We start from the raw sequence: 18984 nt of genomic DNA, 5'->3' as shown, positions 1-18984 counted from the left end.
GGGGTGTGTTAGATAAGAGGGGAGAGAAGCGTGTGTGAGAGGAGGGGGAGAAGTGTGTGTAAGGGGAAAAGATTGGGGGAAGAAAGAAAGGGGTAGAGAGTGGAATAGAGGATGAGAGAGGGGAAGGGAGAGAGGAGGTGGGGAAGAGTGGGATGTGAGAGAGTGGAGAATAGAGATGAGGGCTGAAGAGAGAGAGTTGGGAGGACCGAGAGAGGTAAAGGTGGGGATGAGGGGAGAGAGGAGGAGGAAGGGAGAGAGAAAAGGGTATAGAGAATAAAGGGGAGGGGTGGAGATTGTATATGAGAATTAATAATACGCTGATTTCAAAAGTCACATTCCAAGATGCACTGTTTTTGAGTAAACCCCTTGCCTGCTTTATTCAATGTACCATCGCCGGAAGAAGAGATCAGTTTATCTCGGAAGCTCGCACAAATAAAAGCATTTTGTTAGCCACAGAACATTATCGTCTATTCATTTTTGATTATTAAAGCATGCCTACACGGTACCGATACCTCTACACATAAATATAATAATATTTAATGCGGGTTTGGGGTTTCTCACACCCTATCAAAATTGTTTGTAATCAAGCTGCCTGTCTCTATTCTTATCAACTTCTTTCTCCCCCCCCCCTCCCCCAACATCCCCTCCCCCTCCAAACCATTTCTTGTCACCCTCCACTGGCTTCAACACTAACACCCTTCCTTATCTACAGTACATATCTGGGGTGTTTTTTTTTTTTTTTACCTTTCTACACTGTTTTAGCCATATATTCCCTTGTAAACAGTATTGCTGACCTGAGGAAGAGAGGAGAACTCTCGAAAGCTTGTCCGATGACATAAATTGTTAGTCCAATAAAAAAGGTATCACATAATACTGAAGAACTCATTTATTCTGCACTATTGATATATATATACAAACACACATATATACACTTTATATAAATAAAGACATACAATACACACACAGACACCGCAGTAGAATATTGAGTGTGTGTATATGCAGACACCACAGTACAATAATATATGAGAGAGCACCACAATACAAAGAAATAAAAAAGAAAACAATAAGTGTGTGTGTGTGTGTGTGTACACCACAGTACGAGTGAGTGTGTATCACGTGTCCCTGGGACCTCACAGACACACAGTACATGAAGTGATCTCTGTCTGCTCCCTCCCCCTTCCCTGGTCACTTCTTCTCTGACGTCACTACAAATACCGCGCGCGCCGATAAGCACCACCCCTTCCCTCGCCTCTCCGAACTTGCAGGCCGCCAAGAGCCAGCGAGGGTCGCGCGGACCGATCAGCGGAGAGCGCCCGAGGGTCGGCCGGAAGTTTCACTCCTGACTTCCGGGTGCGTGTAGAGACGTTTTCCGCCCTCTCCTCGGAGTGTTTTGTTTCCGCCGCCGCGCGGCTCATTTCCGCTTGTGATCCGGAGGAGGTTTTTTTTTTTTTTAAAGGAAGAGGTAAGAGCGGGGAGGAGGCGGGCGGCCCCGAGGGCCTCCCTCCCGTGCAGCGGCGGGGTCAGCCGCCATCACTCCTGCTCTCAACACCGCCCCCATGTGCGTGTCCTGCTGTGGGGATGAAGCGCGACTCTGCCACATGTTGTGGGTATAAAATAGGTAGCGCTGCTGTTCCTCATTGGGGCGCAGGTACTTCCTAGCAATCCCTATGGAAGTCCCAGGACCTATGCAGTTTGCTATACACCTACCTAGCTGCGTACAGCGCTGCGCCCCCCCTTGCTGCGTACAACGCTGCGCCCCCCCTTGCGTACAGTGCTGTGCCCCCACTTGCTGCGTACAGCGCTGCGCTCCCCTTGCTGCGTACAGCGCTGCGCTCCCCTTGCTGCGTACAGCGCTGCGCTCCCCTTGCTGCGTACAGCGCTGCGCTCCCCTTGCTGCGTACAGCGCTGCGCTCCCCTTGCTGCGTACAGCGCTGCGCCCCCCCTTGCTGCGTACAGCGCTGCGCTCCCCTTGCGTAGAGCGCTGCGCGCCCCCTTGCTGCGTACAGCGCTGCGCTCCCCTTGCGTAGAGCGCTGCGCGCCCCTTTGCTGCGTACAGCGCTGCGTGTTCCCCCTTGCTGCGTACAGAGTTGCGTGTCCCCCCATGCGTGTAGCGCCGCGCGTGCCCCTTGCTGCGTGTAGCGCCGCGCGTGCCCCTTGCTGCGTGTAGCGCCGCGCGTGCCCCTTGCTGCGTGTAGCGCCGCGCGTGCCCCTTGCTGCGTGTAGCGCCGCGCGTGCCCCTTGCTGCGTGTAGCGCCGCGCGTGCCCCTTGCTGCGTGTAGCGCCGCGCGTGCCCCTTGCTGCGTGTAGCGCCGCGCGTGCCCCTTGCTGCGTGTAGCGCCGCGCGTGCCCCTTGCTGCGTCCCCCTTGCTGCGTGCCGCGCGTCCCCCTTGCTGCGTGCCGCGCCGCGCGTCCACCTTGCTGCGTGCAGCGCCGCGCGTCCCCCTTGCTGCGTGCAGCGCCGCGCGTCCCCCTTGCTGCGTGCAGCGCCGCGCGTCCCCCTTGCTGCGTGCAGCGCCGCGCGTCCCCCTACTCCTAGTGTACCTGCTAAATAGGTACAGGTTTGGAAGGGGCCGTCACGGGCTTGTTCCAAAAAGTATGTTGCCCGTTTCCAGGAGTTTACTTATGTAAAGAGATATGGACATTACATACAGTATTTGGAGGATTTGCTGTTGTCAGATGTTTGAACAGTGAGCCGCCAGTGCCCCCGCGTTGCACAAAGTGCTGTGTTTGCGTCTTGGCTCAGTCCCTTGTTGTGTAGACCTGATATACAGTATTGTGTGTGTTCCTGAAGGCAGTTGCGTACTAACCCACATTTGGAAGCTTTCAGGGGGGTTTGGGGAACTCCAACTGACTTGCGTTGGAACGAGAAAATTCTTCTTCTTTTTTTTTTTTTTTTTTACACACTGCAGACAAAATAACATATTCCAATAATTAGGGTGTCTCCCTCATAAGCAGAGGTAATCGGATGTGGTATGACCCAGGTTAGGGTTTTAGGACTAAGTTTGTAAAACTTCAACTTTCCTTATGTGATGGAATTAGCATTGACGTGTTTGCTGTTGTATGCCTCCGTGCTTTCACTTTATTGTAATCCTGAGTTGCTGTTAATAATACGTGTACATTTTTTTTGGAACATTCACTCCTTTTCCACATATATTTTTTTTCTGCCCATCGTATCGTTGTGGTTATTTCGATAACTGGTATGGATAATGTAGGAATGTACAGAGTCATCATGTCAGATGGTCGCCTGTTTATCGGCTGTCTTGGAATGACCATGTTGTGGTTGCTGAATTCCACAACTTGTCCTGGTCAGTCATACACGCAGTCAGATAAAATAAAGCGGAAATATGTACTCAAAATGGATGTCATACTTTGACATACGCATAGTAATCATCTAATCCTTTATTTTCCTTTTTTCTTTCAGGGCTGCTTTTCTAATTCTCCAGCCATGACCAAGAGAGAGGCAGAGGAGCTGATAGAAATAGAAATTGATGGGTCTGAGAAGCAGGAATGCACAGAGGAAAGGTACGCGCTCTTGCACACATTTGAAGTGTGTGCATTTCTATGTTTGTAGCTGCATTTACAGCATTATGTTGGTATTGATTAATGCTGTTATTAATCTGCAATTTTCATTGAACAGCTGTTAGCGACTCTGTAAAACCTACACGCTCACTGATATAGCTTTCATTCTGCTTTGGCGTAAAATCGTAAATGATACTGTGAACTGACTGTTGGCGATTGTTAATTTAATTGTCCATAAATCATTCACTTGCTTACCACTTATGTCAGGGGTGGCCAACTACAGTCCTCAAGGGCCACCAACAGGTCAGGTTTTCAGGATATCCCCGCTTCAGCACAAGTTGCTCAGTCATAATGGTGGAGCCATTTGTGCCGAAGCAGGGATATCCTGAAAACCTGACCTGTTGGTTGCCATTGAGGACTTGTGTGAGCTCTAAATATTAAGTCCTGATTCGTATCTTGCTTCAGACATCATCATTTTAATCTTGCCCTTTCACTTGTTCCTTTTTCTTGTAGCATTGTAGAGCAGACCTATACCACAGCAGAGTTCGTTAGCCAGTCTATTGACATAAATGAACCAATTGGAAATCTCAAGAAGTTGCTGGAGCCCAGGCTTCAGTGCTCACTGGATGCACACGAGATCTGTCTGCAAGACATCCAGGTATGAACACCATTGCTTGCTGATGTTATCATAATTATTTCAAATTTGTATTCCATTGTATGGATTGCAATATTGTAAGTTGGGCATTTCAATGAGCTGATATTTGGTTCCAGTTCTTAGAGGCAATCCAAGCCAGCGGATTTCTTTACAATTATTTAATTTATTTTTTTATATAGCATTAAAGCAGGGGGTCTCCTAAGTTAAACCCCATTCATTTCAGCACCAGGGACCCCCTGCTTCCAGAGATACCTCCCAATTATGTGCCGTTAGCCGCTCTTCTCGGCTGCCAGGTTTTACAATATGTCCACTGTTGAAAGTTTTCGCGGCCTGTCGCGATTTCATTGGTGCGGCTTCCTATTGGCCCATATGATGAGAAGGCTTTACAATTTAAATCCCTGCTTGCTCAGCCAGCACCTACTTTTGGGGTAAGTATCTCCAGAAGCAGGGGGTCCCCCTGGAGCTGAAATTAACTGGGGCCAGCTTCCCTGCTTCAATGCTCTATAAAATTTGAAAAAGTGGGGGGGGAAAAAATCTTCGATTGCTCCTTGAAAACCCGTCTTGTGAAAACCCGTCTTGTGAAAACCCGTCTTGTGAAAACCCGTCTCTTATACCCTTGAAAGGAGCAATCCTCCTGGGTCCAAAGTGGACTAATTCCAGTGACATGTTCAGGGGTTTCATCTGGGTAATTGATACATTTTGTACTAATCTGACACCTATAAGTATTTTTAAAAGTTAGATTTGGGAGGAGTTTGATTTCTGGCTAATGGAGATGGGTGAATCTTTGGCAGAAATTAAAATTTGCTGTGGATTTGCAATTTTCTTTCAGATGTGGATTTTTCACAGTTCAGTCTCTGGAAAAAAACAACCAAATCTGCCTTTTTATCACTTGGAAATTTGCAAAACAGTTTCGGATTTAAAAAAAATTCCGAAAACAAATTTGTATGTGAAATTTGTGACAGTTATAATATTCAATTCCAGAACCTGAAACAAGTTTTTCTGGAGAGGAAGAGACATATTTTGGCGTAGTCCCAAGTGATGTATACTTTATAAATCTCCTGAAACCTCACTTCAAATACTATGGGGAGTCACCCGGGTACATAAAGGAGCACACCTTGAATTTATGCAAAGTGTATATATAAATTACCCCACACCTAAAAGCTTTCCAGAGAGCGAAGTTCTGAAGCACCTTGTAAGGAAGGCGGTACTGTGAGGCCCAACAGGATCAGAACCCGCAACCACTTCTATTCCATGCTGCAGCCCAAGCGGTGTGAGCGAAACCAACTGTTGGAGAGTGTCTGCTTCCTGTTAAAGCAGACTACTACTTCCTTGTTGCCAGTTCAATGGAACAACAAGAAACACACCTGGCAGATATTTATTTATTAAATGTTTTACCAGGAAGTAATACATTGAGAGTTACCTCGTTTTCAAGTATGTTGAGTTATAATGACATACTCGGTTACAATGAGTGAAAAGGGTCATACAGTACATTATATACCAGACATTGCATGCCCAGTTAGAGATAATAGATATATATAGAGAGAGAGAGAGACACAGACAGACAGACGCTGTGAGAGTCTCCAGTAGACTGTTCCAGTTGTGGGGTGCACGGTAAGAGAAGGAGCTTTGAGAACCTTTGAGTAGTGTGAAATCTGTGCAGAAACTGCCTGTACTTGGGTGTTAAGATGAAAAGCTTTATGGTTTGGGGTGTTAGAACCGGTAACAAACGTGGGAACTTCAAAACTAACATTACAACACTTTCTTTACAAAGTAGCTGGTATGATTACCCTGTTGGAAGCTTATGTTCCTAAACTAAAGCAATATTATTGTTTCTTAATCAGTTGGATCCAGAACGCAGTTTATTTGACCAAGGAGTAAAGACTGATGGATCAGTACAGCTTAGCGTACAAGTTATATCCCAACAAGGTGAGTGTTCATCTCAAATTGACAAATATGTTTTTCTTTAATGTAGCTGTCTGGATATTTAATTTTGCATCTGTTGGAGCACATTAATGGAACGATCTGTACCAGTTATTGCAAACTGGTGACAGTGGTCCACTGGTGATGGAAGACTTTGGTTAACAGCATTCACTTTCTTCCTTTTTTTTCTTTTTAAAAGTGAGTTTAAGAAAAGCTAGTATGTTGGTTCTGTTCCACATATCTCTGGGTATCGCATCATATTTGTGACCAGCAATAATTATGTTCATGTAAAGCTGTATAGGGTCTTGTACTTCCCACATCTTAATGCCTAAATACATTGTTCAAATGTTATATTCATATTAGAAATGATTTCCTCTATGTATTTATTTCCCCTATGTATTTATTTACACAAGATTGAAGCAGGGGAGCTGACCCCCCTTTATTTCAGCTCTGGGTACCCCCTGCTTCCAGAGATACTTATCTCCTGAAGGGGGTGCCGGTATCTACGCTTTTTAAAGCTCCCGGGCTACATAGGCCAATAGGAAGCCACATATTCGCCCGCTGGGTGTGGAAGCTTTTACAAGCGGCCATAATGTTAACCCTGCTAGCAAAGCGGCTACCGGCACCTACTAAGGAGGTGTTTCCGAAAGCCTGGGTCCCTGGAGCTCATATTAATGAAGTTAAGCTTCAATCCGCTGTAAAAACCAATCAATAAATTGCTGGCTTGGATTGCCGCCCCTTTCATCTACTGGTTTTACTTGGACAAATTTCATTGGTGAATTGAGTTTTCTGGTTTCACAGCATTTGCAGTGTAAACTCACATCCGTCTGCCATCATTTTGTATATATTATACGTAATCTAAATTGGCTTCAATTCTGCTAACAAACTGCTATTCACCTAGATTGAACTATATTATCCAAGTTACTGTCTCTTTATTGTACACGTGTTTTTTTTTCCTTTTTTTTTTATCATTTGTTTTTGGGTTTTACAGTTTATCTGGATCTATTACCGCGCCCCACTCGTGTGTTGTGGAGTGTAAGAGGAAATAAGTGCTTCACTAAAAACATCTAACCACAATTAAGCCGGCACAATGTTCTTTTTCCAAAATATTTAGGGCTGGAACCCAAGTTAAACATCCTTGAGATTGTGAAGCCTGTGGAAACAGTTGAAGTGGTGATTGATCCAGATGCTCATCATGGTGGAGTTGAAGCCCAACTTGTTGAAGAAGCCCAGGTGATAACCCTGGATGGCACAAAGCATATCGCAACTATATCAGACGAAACCTCAGAGCAAGTGACACGATGGGCAGCAGCATTAGAAGGCTACAGGAAGGAGCAAGAGCGCTTGGGGATACCTTACGGTAAAATAAAATGACAGAACATTAATCTTCAGTTAACTTCAGTAACCATAACACATGGCTCTAAGAAATGGGTATCATTTCATGTGTTAAAGTTGCTTATACAGTTGGGAATGCTCTCCTGGTCAGTGGCCATAACGGTTTATATTATTGAGGAAAATTGGAATGTTTTATAATAGATGACTTCAGACACCCTATTGTAAAGTATGGTAAAGTTATCTTCAATATAAAGTAGACATGCAATCGTAACTGCACATTAAAGCAGCAGGCCATGCTTCTTGTTGTCTATTATATTTCCTGGACCAGCGGTGGTTCCCTTGGAGATAATCCACGATCCCCCCCCTGACCTCGGAGAACCTCCCCCGCTCAGACATACAAATCTTTAGGAACTGGGATCCGGGCTCTGTGAACTCTCTCTGTTTTGGTGCATTTGGGGAGAGAAAATAAGTGAAGACTACTGCTAATTATAGCTATGGTAAATTTGCAATGGCCTCTACTAAAATGGGTGTAATGTGTTGCCGGATTACATCCCAATAATTAGTAATTCATTGTATTCGGCATGTATGAGGGGGGTGTCTCAAGGTCAGTTCACCAGGTACACTGATTTTTAAGGCAGCCCATTTCCCAGCATGCTTTATTGATTTTACTGGAAAAGCTCAAATCTAAATCTTCTTTCTGGCATTCCCTTATTTCCAGTTTTGTAAGGAAGCAAACATGATTTCTGCAGCATATTTATTTGATGTGGACATTTAACTGACTGCATCTTAAATTACACTGGCAAAATAAAACTGTTAACATTTAAAACCATTTCTTTTGTGGGGTTGAATGTGGCATTGGATTTATGCAATCATTAAGATAATTCACATTTTAATGTTCCTTATGCTTCTAGTATCCTTGAGGTTCATAACTTAAATTGAGCAGCACATGTATGATCTTTATCCATTTACCCACTTTGATTGCTGAAAGCATCAGAGAATTTTACGGATATAAATATTTTATATAAAGTGAACCCAAAGTGTAATTTAGTTTCATCCCATTAATTAGATTGGTCAGATACCTTTTTAGAGTAGCATAAAATGGCAAAATAGGTATTTTAGATTGAGATCCCAGAAATTCGAAATGATTATGGTTTTGTAATCCTGCCAGAGTATAACACATACAATACCTTGTTTCTGTCTGCTCATCTCGTGTATCAAACACTGCAATGTCTATATTTTGTTTGTGCTTGCTAAAGATTTCTAGGTTGCAATAAGCACACTGCCTGACAGTTCTAATTTTGGATTAAATAATCAGTAAAGTGTTAATTGATCGTGTTTCATAGCCTGTCATATGAAACGGAACTCTTTCAAACATGATCAGTGTGATCCTTTCCAGTTTCCCTGGAACAGGATAGATGACCCTTTCTTCTGGTAATGCAGGGAAAATCTCGAACAAGAAAAGTAATGTCTGGAAAGAAGTGAATTATATAAGTTGTGTAACCCACATTTTTCTAGGAGGGGACAGCGGGATCCTTTCTACCTATGGTCTAAACAAACTGTTACAAACAAAGTGCTTCTGGGCACCAAATTAAAAGATACAAATACATGAGGGAAACTTGCTTCACATTGTGTTTTACTCCATATCTATCAATACAAACGGTTAATCTTCTTTTTATTTATTTTTTCTTATGTTGTCAGACCCACTCCAGTGGTCCACAGACCAGGTCCTTCACTGGGTGCTATGGGTGATGAAGGAATTCTGCATGACTGACATAAATGTTAACTCCCTCGGTATCCCTGGAAGGGACTTGTGTGATATCAGCCAAGAAGATTTCTTCCAAAGAGTTCCCAGAGGAGAAATTCTGTGGAGTCATTTGGAGCTGCTCAGAAAGTGTAAGATAGCCTTTGGGGGGGCTTGCATAATTATCTCCCTTTTGTTTAGTTAAAAGGTGGGGAGGGATGTATTTTTGTGCAAACCATACTTTTTACCCCGTAAAAGCAGCTGCCACCTTTCACGGTGTTAAAAAGCCTTTTTACGCAGATTATTTTATCTCCATTTTCCGTCCAGGATTTTCTGTTTTTTCTAAAACGGCGTGTTGAATATTGAGATTTATATAGTGTGTTCATGCACACACGTCCTGTCCAATTAATACATACACTGGTTTTGTGCTATTGTCTGATTTTGCTGCGCTTATTGTATTATAATTCCCTGTACTGTATTCTTTGAAGTGCTGGGTGCACTTTTGGCGCTATATAAATAAAGACATACAATACAATCACTAGTGCGAGAATTGGGTTTTCAAGTGGCTATTAGACTTTTTTTTTTTTTTTTTTAATACTTTTACATTTTGGTTTTCTTTTGTTGGATTTTAAAACGTCCATCTGGATGCACATGGTGTATTTTTGCAGCAAAAGCAAATCCAGCTTTTGTCACCAGGAACAACTTTCAGGTCTTTTCCTTCAGACTAATGATTTTTATTTTTGTTGGGCCGTACTCCATGTCTATTGTCTTGTCCTAATGTCAAGCTACCCATAGAAATTTGAGGGCTGAATGTGGTGGTCATATGTTCTGTTTTGAGTCACTGAAAACGTTGGATATCCAGTACCGCCACTTAAGTCAGATGGCGTATGACTCCAATGCCATTGTACGCATGCTCCCTTCTAAATGCTGCTTAATTGAGGAATACTGCCCTGCTCCTCGTCCCACACTGGGAGCTAGTGATTAGCGCAGAAGAGGAGTTGGGCATCATTTATTACTGCACGGTCATTAGGGAGCAGGTGAAAGCTACCATACATGGCAGCATCGTCCCTACTCCCAATGCACTGGGGAGAAACATTGCGTTCCTGAGGTATGCAGCGGTTGAGGGCTGCTGGGGAAGCCCCCTGCAGGCTGTGTCTTTGCCCAATAATGCTAGTTGCTAACCAACTTGAACAGACCTTTTCCATGAGTCTTGCTGGTCTCCTACATGCCAAGCATTTTTCATTGCCAATGAGGGGGGAGTAAGCAGAAAGGCAAGTTATTTTGAAGTCATCGATGGCTTTTCTTTAGCTTGCACAACATATTTAATGCACGTGCTATAACTTAAATGTTTGGTCACAATGATGTCTCAATGTGAGCAAGAGACTTGGGGAGAAATGTGTAATACATTGTCGGGTCGTGTAACAGTGCTATATTTTGAGTGGTAAAAAAAAATATTGGTATATTCTTTAAAAGCTTTTTTTTTCTTTTTTCTTTTCTTCTGAATCAACAAATACATATTGTGTTTTTCAGATGTTCTGGCGAGCCAAGAACATGGAGGGGAAATTGCCACCGTTACCATTGATCAGCGTAAGTCTACCTCGGGCCTATTTATTTTGATCACAATCTTTGCATAGAGTGGCACATTAAGCTACTATGGAACCAAATTGGTTCATCTGTAAATTTATCTTAATAAAATGTAATATATATTTTTGTGTTTTTAATACTGATGGGATTTTTATTTTCCACTAGACTAAATATTTTATATTTTATCTAAATAAAATAAACTAAAAACAAAATATACAATATTTAATCTAAATAAAATGTAGTTATAAATAAGTGCTAGTGAGTTTTCAATATCGAGCTCGCCGGGAAGATTGTTGTATGAAATTAAGTTGGTAACATCTTTAATATTTGCAATGTATGGATCTATTTCTTTGCTCCACATGCACCTGTAGGTGGGAAAGGGTGAATACCTCTGCATTTTTGCAAGTTTATATTCATGATAAATGTAGATGCTGATAAAATTACACTATGGAAGGAATGTAAACACATGGTCTCGTGTGGTTTTACCTTTTTGTTGGAGCTATTTGTTTTGGGTGGGAAGGGGTGTACAAATGTTAATCTTCCTATTCTCACACCGTATTGTAAGACGGCCATGCATGACTGTCCAGATATAAATGTATGCAAGGATCTTGTACCTTACTTTTATATTCATTTTATAGCCATTAACAAACTATGAAGAACAAAGTCGTTATTTATTTCCTTTTTAGCTGTACAAATCATTCCGGCATCAATCCAGCAATCTACCCCAACAACCATTAAAGTCATCAACAGCCAAGCCAAGGCAGCAAAAGTGCAAAGGGCCCCTCGCATTTCTGGGGAAGACAGAAGCTCACCTGGAAACAGAACAGGTAAATACCTCTTTCTACGTGTTTATTGCTTGAACTTGGTATCAGTGCACTTGGCTTTGAAAGTCAAATTGCCAGGTAACTATGAAATAACTTTCCCTGATCAGGCAAGATCGTAAAATCAATATTTGTAAAATGTCTTAAAGTGTAGATCCCTGGTTGCTTTAAGCTTATTTTCAGCTGTGTGGACTGCCTGGTTCCTGAGACATACTGGTTTCTGTGCTTCTGTTCAATTTCCACAAGAAACCATGAAGTAATACCGGATAATTCACTGGCAAGTATCTCAGGAATCGGGCATCACGTGTGTTGGAAATAACACTTCTAGTTCCAATCCTGCTTAAAAAGACTAATGGCAATTTCTGTTTACTGCATTGACATACAATTATGGAATACAAATGACAAAGTAATCAAAAAATAGCGCTTTGTCTCTTAAATGTTAGCTGCTTCTCGCCAGATGAAATCGCTCTCCTGTCTACCCAATAAGTCCTGTATTACTTCTAAGATCCTCCTCTTTCAATGCTATACACTCCTCTGGCCCTCATCTCGGCCATCATTTCTTGCTATACACCTGCTTGCCTTTTGCGTTCTGCTGTAGGATGTCTAGCTCTTTGGTATCTAAAGTCCTCTCCCACCTAAAACCTCACTGGCTGCCCCTCACTTCTATCTGCATGCACTTTCCCTCACCTCCAAGGCCCTTCTCAACTTGTGCGTTTCTGTAGCTCTATTGTATTCGGCCCTTGTATACACAAGGATAGCAGTAAGGGTGTTCTAGTAAGTGTTGCCTACATATCACTTAGATTGTAAGCTCTTTGGGGCAGGGAATCCTTTTCCAAATGTTTACTTTGTTTGAAGACCTTATTCCTATAACAGCTCAACCCCATTATAATGCGATCCGTTACAACGCGAATCCGCTTATAACGCGATGCAAGCGTGGTTCCCAATTTTCGTATGTATGAATACTTTACAACACGATTATTGGTACAGTATTTTAAATACTTTATTGTATAATACATACAATTGTACATAACTTCTAATGCGATCCGCTTATAACGCGAAATGATTCTTTGGACCCCAAGCACAGCGTTATAAGGGGGTTGAGCTGTATATAGTTACATTGTAGATGAGGTTGAAAAAAGACATGTCCATAAAATTCAACCTATGCTAAATTTAGACGACAGATACTTATCCTAGATTTGTATTTACAGTATTTTGATCTAGATGAAGGCAAACAAAAACCCCCAGTAAAACATCATCCAAGTATATCTCATAAGGGGAAAAATAAATTCCTTCCTGACTCCAAATAATGGCCATTAGATTTCTCATTTCATATAATACTGCTATGTACATGGATGGCGCTATACAAATACACACATGCTTACATACACCTGTTCAGCGTTAAGGTAAAGCCTCCTTTTATCTCCAGATAAGGACCAAGTGTGCAATATATAATATCTGTCTGAAACGGTAAGGGGGCAGAACCCTATTTCTGAAGCTACGAAGCAGTCGTCTCCATACTAGGGAAATATTCACCCTTCATTTCAATGAAGTTAAAACTTTCCCTGACTTGGAAAATGATACTTCACAGCTTATTGAATGAGGGACTGGTGAAATAATGCCTTTTTTTGCTCTGTAAAATCATGTCTTTTATAATGTAGCTTTGAGATGTCAACTTCTGTTTGCTGTACTCCTTGTATATATTAAAATAGTGCTGCCTTCTCCCCCCCCCCCCCCTTCCACCGCCCCTTCCACCCTCCTCCAAAGAAGTGATGTCCTATAAGCTTCTTTTATTAAATACTCATACTTTGTTTTTTGTTTTTTTTTGTTTTTTTAATATTTGGCTTAAAATAAAAATGTAGTGCATAAAAAAAAGTCGTTTTTTTTTTTTTAACACTTTTTTTTCTACTTTGAATTGTTTTTATGGGAACATTACCAAATGCAAATAAAACTAAGTTACAGCATTCTGGCTTGTGCTCCCTCCCCCCCCCCCCTTCACTTTTTTTTAAACAGGAAACAACGGTCAGATCCAGCTTTGGCAATTCCTTCTGGAGTTGCTCACTGACAAAGATGCTAGAGACTGCATTTCTTGGGTGGGAGATGAAGGAGAGTTCAAACTGAACCAACCAGAACTGGTGGCACAGAAATGGGGACAGCGTAAAAACAAACCCACCATGAACTACGAGAAGCTCAGCCGTGCACTTCGGTAGGATTCCCTTACTTTGCCTTCTGTCACCTTGGTTTTTATGTCACATTTCTGTACTATGTTCCGCAATGATAAACGCCATGTTCCACACACCCAAAAGCTGACGCAAAATTTAAAGACTCCACAGATCAATAGTTTTAATTTAGAGGGATCTACAGGGACCTAAAAAGTACAGTCAGAGTACCTAACTTGGTAAAACTCTATCTTCAGCCAATCATTTATAAGGGTATAATAGCATATATTCAACGTGATGGCAGAGGGGGGAAATAGCATTAAATAATAATGCATCACTTCATGATGATGGAGGTTAGAAGTAAGCAAAGTGCCCATATAATAAAGAGTAAGCGGTTTCCACAAACCATTTGCAACGGAAAGCAGTCCAGTTTGTTCTGGCTGTCTCAATTGCTCTACTTGGGTCTTTGACTGTGCCACTGATGGAGCCACCTGTGCTGAAGCAATATCCTGTAAACCTGACCTGTTGTGGCCCTTGAGGACTGGAGTTTGCCACCCCTGTTCTACTTCAAGATTTTCTGTGCGTCTAACTTTTTAACAATATTTCTTTTTTGTTTTGTTTGTAGATATTATTATGACGGGGACATGATCTGCAAAGTTCAAGGGAAGAGATTTGTCTATAAGTTTGTTTGTGATTTGAAGACTCTTATTGGCTACAGTGCTGCAGAACTGAATCGCTTGGTGTCAGAATGTGAACAGAAGAAAGTGGCAAGGATGCAATTGCATGGCCTTGGACAACCTGTCACAGCAGTAACCTTGGCGACGGCTTCACTCCAAACAGAAAAAGATTAATTAGGCACTTGGGAATAGAAGTGTCTGAAGCCTTCCTTGATGTACACTTTGCAAGTTCCTGCCCGATCAGAATCTGAAGCTTTTTATTTTCAGACTGTACAGTATAAGGCATGATTTTCTACAGAGAACTTAGACTTCAATAAATTTGGATCTTGTTTCTGTTCGCATCAGATTTCTTTGCAAGAGTCCATATTAAGGGAGTATGGTATATTTTATATATTTTGCATATGAACTTATCAATGTTTTCAGCCCTTTTTTTCCCGAAGATGACAACTAGTATTTTTTTTTTTTTTTTAAAGAAATATAAATTGTCTACCAGTTGTTGAATTAGATTCCTAGTTCTTAACTGCAGGTTTTCTTTGTAGTGTTGAGCATCAAAAATAATCTTGTGCTTTGCCCTGTCTGCTTGACCTTCATTATTCTGAGGTCCACAAACATTGCTTTTGTCTGCTTTGATAACCGAGAAAAACAAAATCAATTTCTCATTGCAATGAAACAAGCCTCTATTCTGCACCAAAAAGACCGGATTCCATATGTCTCTCAAAGCAATATGGTCCAATTTGCAGAGAATACTTTTGTTAGTCTGTTCTTTGTATGACTGGAGCATAAATGGCCTTGCAAATATTCAAAAAGTAGATCTAACTTGAAGTAATATGAAGGGTAACCAAAACTATGATGACTGGTTGTCAACAAAACATAAGTTTGTTGTTTTATCTTTGTTTAGGGATTTGGCTTACTTGCCAACACTTTTTTTTAATTTTTTTTTATTGGCTATATCGGAGCATGTACATTTTTGGCTGGAATGGATGCTACTTTGGGGCAGTTTGATTCTATTACCCTGCTTAAAGTTTAATATTGTAGAAGCTGGCTCATTTAGTTGCAAGCTAAAATATGGTAGCTCCTTTGTCAATGTTTCAGTTTGAATATACAGTCATGTATATACAAGTGGAAGTCCATTTGATACTTGTGTAGAAAATCTAGGCAAGTCATAAGCAAGGTAACATTTTGTACTCCCTATTTTCTCTATTATAATAGCCAAGATTTACTAAAGGATTAATTTTCCACATCAGATTTACTGTATTACTCTTGACTGTTGGCAAATGTAAGGTATAGTGTGGAGCTCCTGGATCTGCCACCGGTCTCATTTTAGGCAATGTTTATTGTTCATAATTGCAAGCCCATTTAGTGATGTAAATAATCATTAGACCTGGCACCATCAGGGCACTTTATATCCTTCACAATTCATAATACATACTGCTTTGAAAATGGCAGTCTGCATAGTCATTTGTTAACTGTTACTTTTGCGGTCCTTTAATTCCATTCTGCAGTTGATATATTCTGTCCTTGAAGTCGCATGAATAGATGTATCCTTGCATTTGGAAACATTTCTTTCACATGCAATGTGGCAGAATGTGTTGCACTCATTTGCTAGCCTCCTTTTTACCCTAGTCACTGGTAGTTCATGGGCCCTGGCGTGCCAGGTGAACCTTATTGACGTAACTGGTACGTCATGAGACACTTATGGGGGGGGGGCACGATGTCACCAACACAAACAAGGTTATCTTTCATATTCTGCCATGAACATAACACTGTCTTTGTAAGCTACTACATTAGTGGTATTGGCACGTTCTTCTATAATATTCCTGTTTACCCAGTGTTGCTTATATTTGCTACAACTTTTCTTTCTTATACGCTTTACATTGACTTATAAAGTTTATTTTATTTTTGGGTTTTTTGAGGAGGAGGAAAGTGGAAACAAATATTTCACCTGTTTCCAAACTGCAGAAACAAATATTGTTGTAGACCAATTATTTGGAACCCTTAATGTGTGTTAATATGCAATTTGTCTCTCCTAAAAACAGATGTAGCGGGCTTCATTGTTCCCTCTGGGTGGGATTCTTATCCTTCCATTGAATGCTATGGAAACTCTGATATTCTGCTTTGTAACTGGGAAATATTGTGTATCACTAGGAACAATGAGGCTGGCTACGTCTGTGTATACAGTATATAACTGATGTGCCAGACATGCCTATTTTAAGGCGTTTAGATGAATGGCCCTAATCTACAATCTGTAACCCTGGCCTATAATTTTTCACAATTTCTCTGTATATAAAAGAAATTTGTTTGTAATTCTATTTTGTAACTAATTTTTTTGTATGCCTTTTACTTTACAGGGTTAATATAAAAAGTGTATTTTGAGTAGTTGAACTGAAGCTTTAGTCTCTTTCCAAACTGCAAAAGGCAAACGCTAAAACAGAAGTTACCCGCCTCTGGTGTGCGCACTACATTACTGGTGATGGCTATGGGCCCATTGAGTAGTAAATAATGTCTTGGTAAGCTCAAAACCCAAACCTTGTGTTTGTGACATTATGTATACTACAAGAGATAAAAAAAAGGCCCCAATGCGACATCCAGCTTGGCAGGCGCGCGCGCACACACTTTCCCGTATTCTGTAGTGGCAAATACACCTTCACCCACCCTGGGAGAGGGTTAGGAGGAGGGAGAGGGTTAGGAGGAGGGGGGAAGACCTCTCAGTAAGCTGTACTATATAACAAAGTGTATTAGTTTGAGTAGTTAAACTGATGCGTTAGTCTCTTTTCAAACTGCAAAAAGCCAACGCTAAAACAAGTTACCCGCCTCTGGTATGCGTACTACATTACTGGTGATGGCTATGGTCCCTTAGAGATACATCGATCTGTTGTATACTCAATCTCCAATAAACTGCATCAAATGGCTAAAACTATTTTGGGGACAGACGTCTGTAAGGCTGTGATTATACCCGATCCAGCAGGGTGCGCTCGCTCCCCTGAAACCTGCACAACAGGCAGATGGAGGCGTGGCCATGGTGTCATGTAAGCGATTCACCCTCATTGGCTGAACTGCTAACGTGACGCGGCTGCCCCTCTCAAATAAATATCTTGGATCTGCTCTAAATTCTTGTGCTTGGCCGCCTCATTCGCGTGCGCGCTCAGTGCAAAACAGGCATTTGTTTTGGTGGCGGCGTGCGCCTGGCCGCATTGGGTATAAGCAGTTCCTAAGAGATGTAGCTGGTTCTGAGAGTCCTTTCTGCTCTGGTACATGACAAAGGAAGGTTGGCAAATATGGACTACAGAATGATAGTCTAAATTGCCTTTGCACAGAAACATTTTCTGTATTTGCAATCACATTCATGTGTTCTCACCCCTCAATGTGTTGACAAAATTGTATTGGCCAACATTTTCTCCGCCCACCTACAAATAAACATTCTATGATGACATAAGGGTGGGCAACTCCAGTCCAAGGTCCAACAGGTCAGGTTTTCAGGATATCGCTGATTGAGCCACCTGTGCTGAAGCAGGGATATCCTGAAAACCTGACCTGGTATTGGCCCTTGGGGCTGGAGTTGCCCACCCCTGTTTTAGAGGGGAAGCCAATAGAAAGCGCACATCTCAAACTCTAGAGTTTTGTTGGTGACGGAAGAAAACGTGATTGGCTCTCACTCACTGTTATGCTGCATTGAGAGAGGTTCTACACTATGAAACTTGAAGCATTTCCCAATGCCTTCTACATTTAAGCAATAATGACAAAGCTACCAAATAAAAATGACATTATTTCTGTTGAATTAAGGGCAAATCTACAGCACAAATACAGCAGATCATTCACAGTTCCGTGCAGTGGTATTCTGAATCCATATACAGTGCATACAAACAATGCCGCAATTATAATGACCGTGCGTGTGACATCGTGCGCCGCGAGTACAAATGTGTGTTCCTCAATGAGGCCAAGAAGAGAGGATACGTGGGCACAACGGATTTCCAAATGATCTCATTTATTTAGCCAAACAGAAACACAACGTTTCGACCATAAGGTCTTTTTCAAGTGAGGTATAATGACAGGTATCATACCTCACTTGAAAAAGACCTTATGGTCGACACGTTGTTTGTTTGGCTAAATAAATTCGATCATTTGCAAATCCGTTGTGCCCAAGTATCCTCTCCTTGTACTGTTGGATCAGCTGCAGGCTCTTATCCAGACACAGGAGCACCGGTAATTACTTTACATTTATTTTTATTTGGTATGCAGCATTTACCATTTTTCATATTGACTTTCCTCCAATGAGGCCGCCCATAGCGCTGGAGAGCGGCTGCGTGGGCCATTTTTGAAAATACAATTGAATTTGTTTTTTTTTTCCTCGCGACAGCCGCATCACGTGAGCGGTTCAGCCAATGACGGCGAACCAGCCTGGTGACGCGTCCGTCACGCCTCCCCATCGCCTCCAGCCTTGGTGCATGTTTTGCGCAAGCGTCAGGCCCGCATGACGTCATGTGCTCCATCGCGCGGCAACTATAATCTCTTCCTTGCATTGGTGTATGTGCACGAATTAATGTTTCTTCAGTAGAGGTTTGAATTCAGATACAATTCC

At 41.9% G+C, this 18984-nt stretch overlaps 1 protein-coding gene across 4 annotated transcripts; it reads left to right on the top strand.

Moving 5' to 3' along the window:
- Positions 1-1205: 1205 nt before the first annotated feature.
- Positions 1206-16712, top strand: GABPA (GA binding protein transcription factor subunit alpha). Of its 4 annotated transcripts, none has more exons than XM_075593945.1 (10): positions 1206-1350; positions 3422-3522; positions 4033-4177; positions 6016-6100; positions 7209-7454; positions 9128-9322; positions 10701-10757; positions 11441-11581; positions 13586-13778; positions 14357-16712. In XM_075593945.1, exons 2-10 carry the CDS (start codon positions 3446-3448, stop codon positions 14580-14582), a joined length of 1365 nt encoding a protein of 454 aa, XP_075450060.1. In that variant the 5' UTR covers positions 1206-1350; positions 3422-3445; the 3' UTR covers positions 14583-16712. The 4 variants fall into 4 exon arrangements, with proteins under 4 accessions (XP_075450060.1, XP_075450059.1, XP_075450061.1 ...); XM_075593944.1 differs by having other exon boundaries at positions 1215-1462; XM_075593946.1 differs by lacking the exon at positions 1206-1350 and adding an exon at positions 1469-1603.
- Positions 16713-18984: the final 2272 nt, after the last annotated feature.

This window comes from Ascaphus truei, chromosome 3, assembly GCF_040206685.1.
Source record: "Ascaphus truei isolate aAscTru1 chromosome 3, aAscTru1.hap1, whole genome shotgun sequence".
Lineage (NCBI taxonomy): Eukaryota > Metazoa > Chordata > Amphibia > Anura > Ascaphidae > Ascaphus > Ascaphus truei.
This window is presented reverse-complemented; position numbering and strand designations above follow the sequence as displayed.

Coding starts and splice junctions, on each gene's coding strand:
- GABPA (XM_075593945.1), top strand. CDS start 3,446: ATGACCAAGAGAGAGGCAGAGGAGCTGATAGAAATAGAAATTGATGGG. Junction 3,523..4,032: donor CAGGAATGCACAGAGGAAAG/GTACGCGCTCTT, acceptor TTTTTCTTGTAG/CATTGTAGAGCAGACCTATA. Junction 10,758..11,440: donor CACCGTTACCATTGATCAGC/GTAAGTCTACCT, acceptor TTTCCTTTTTAG/CTGTACAAATCATTCCGGCA.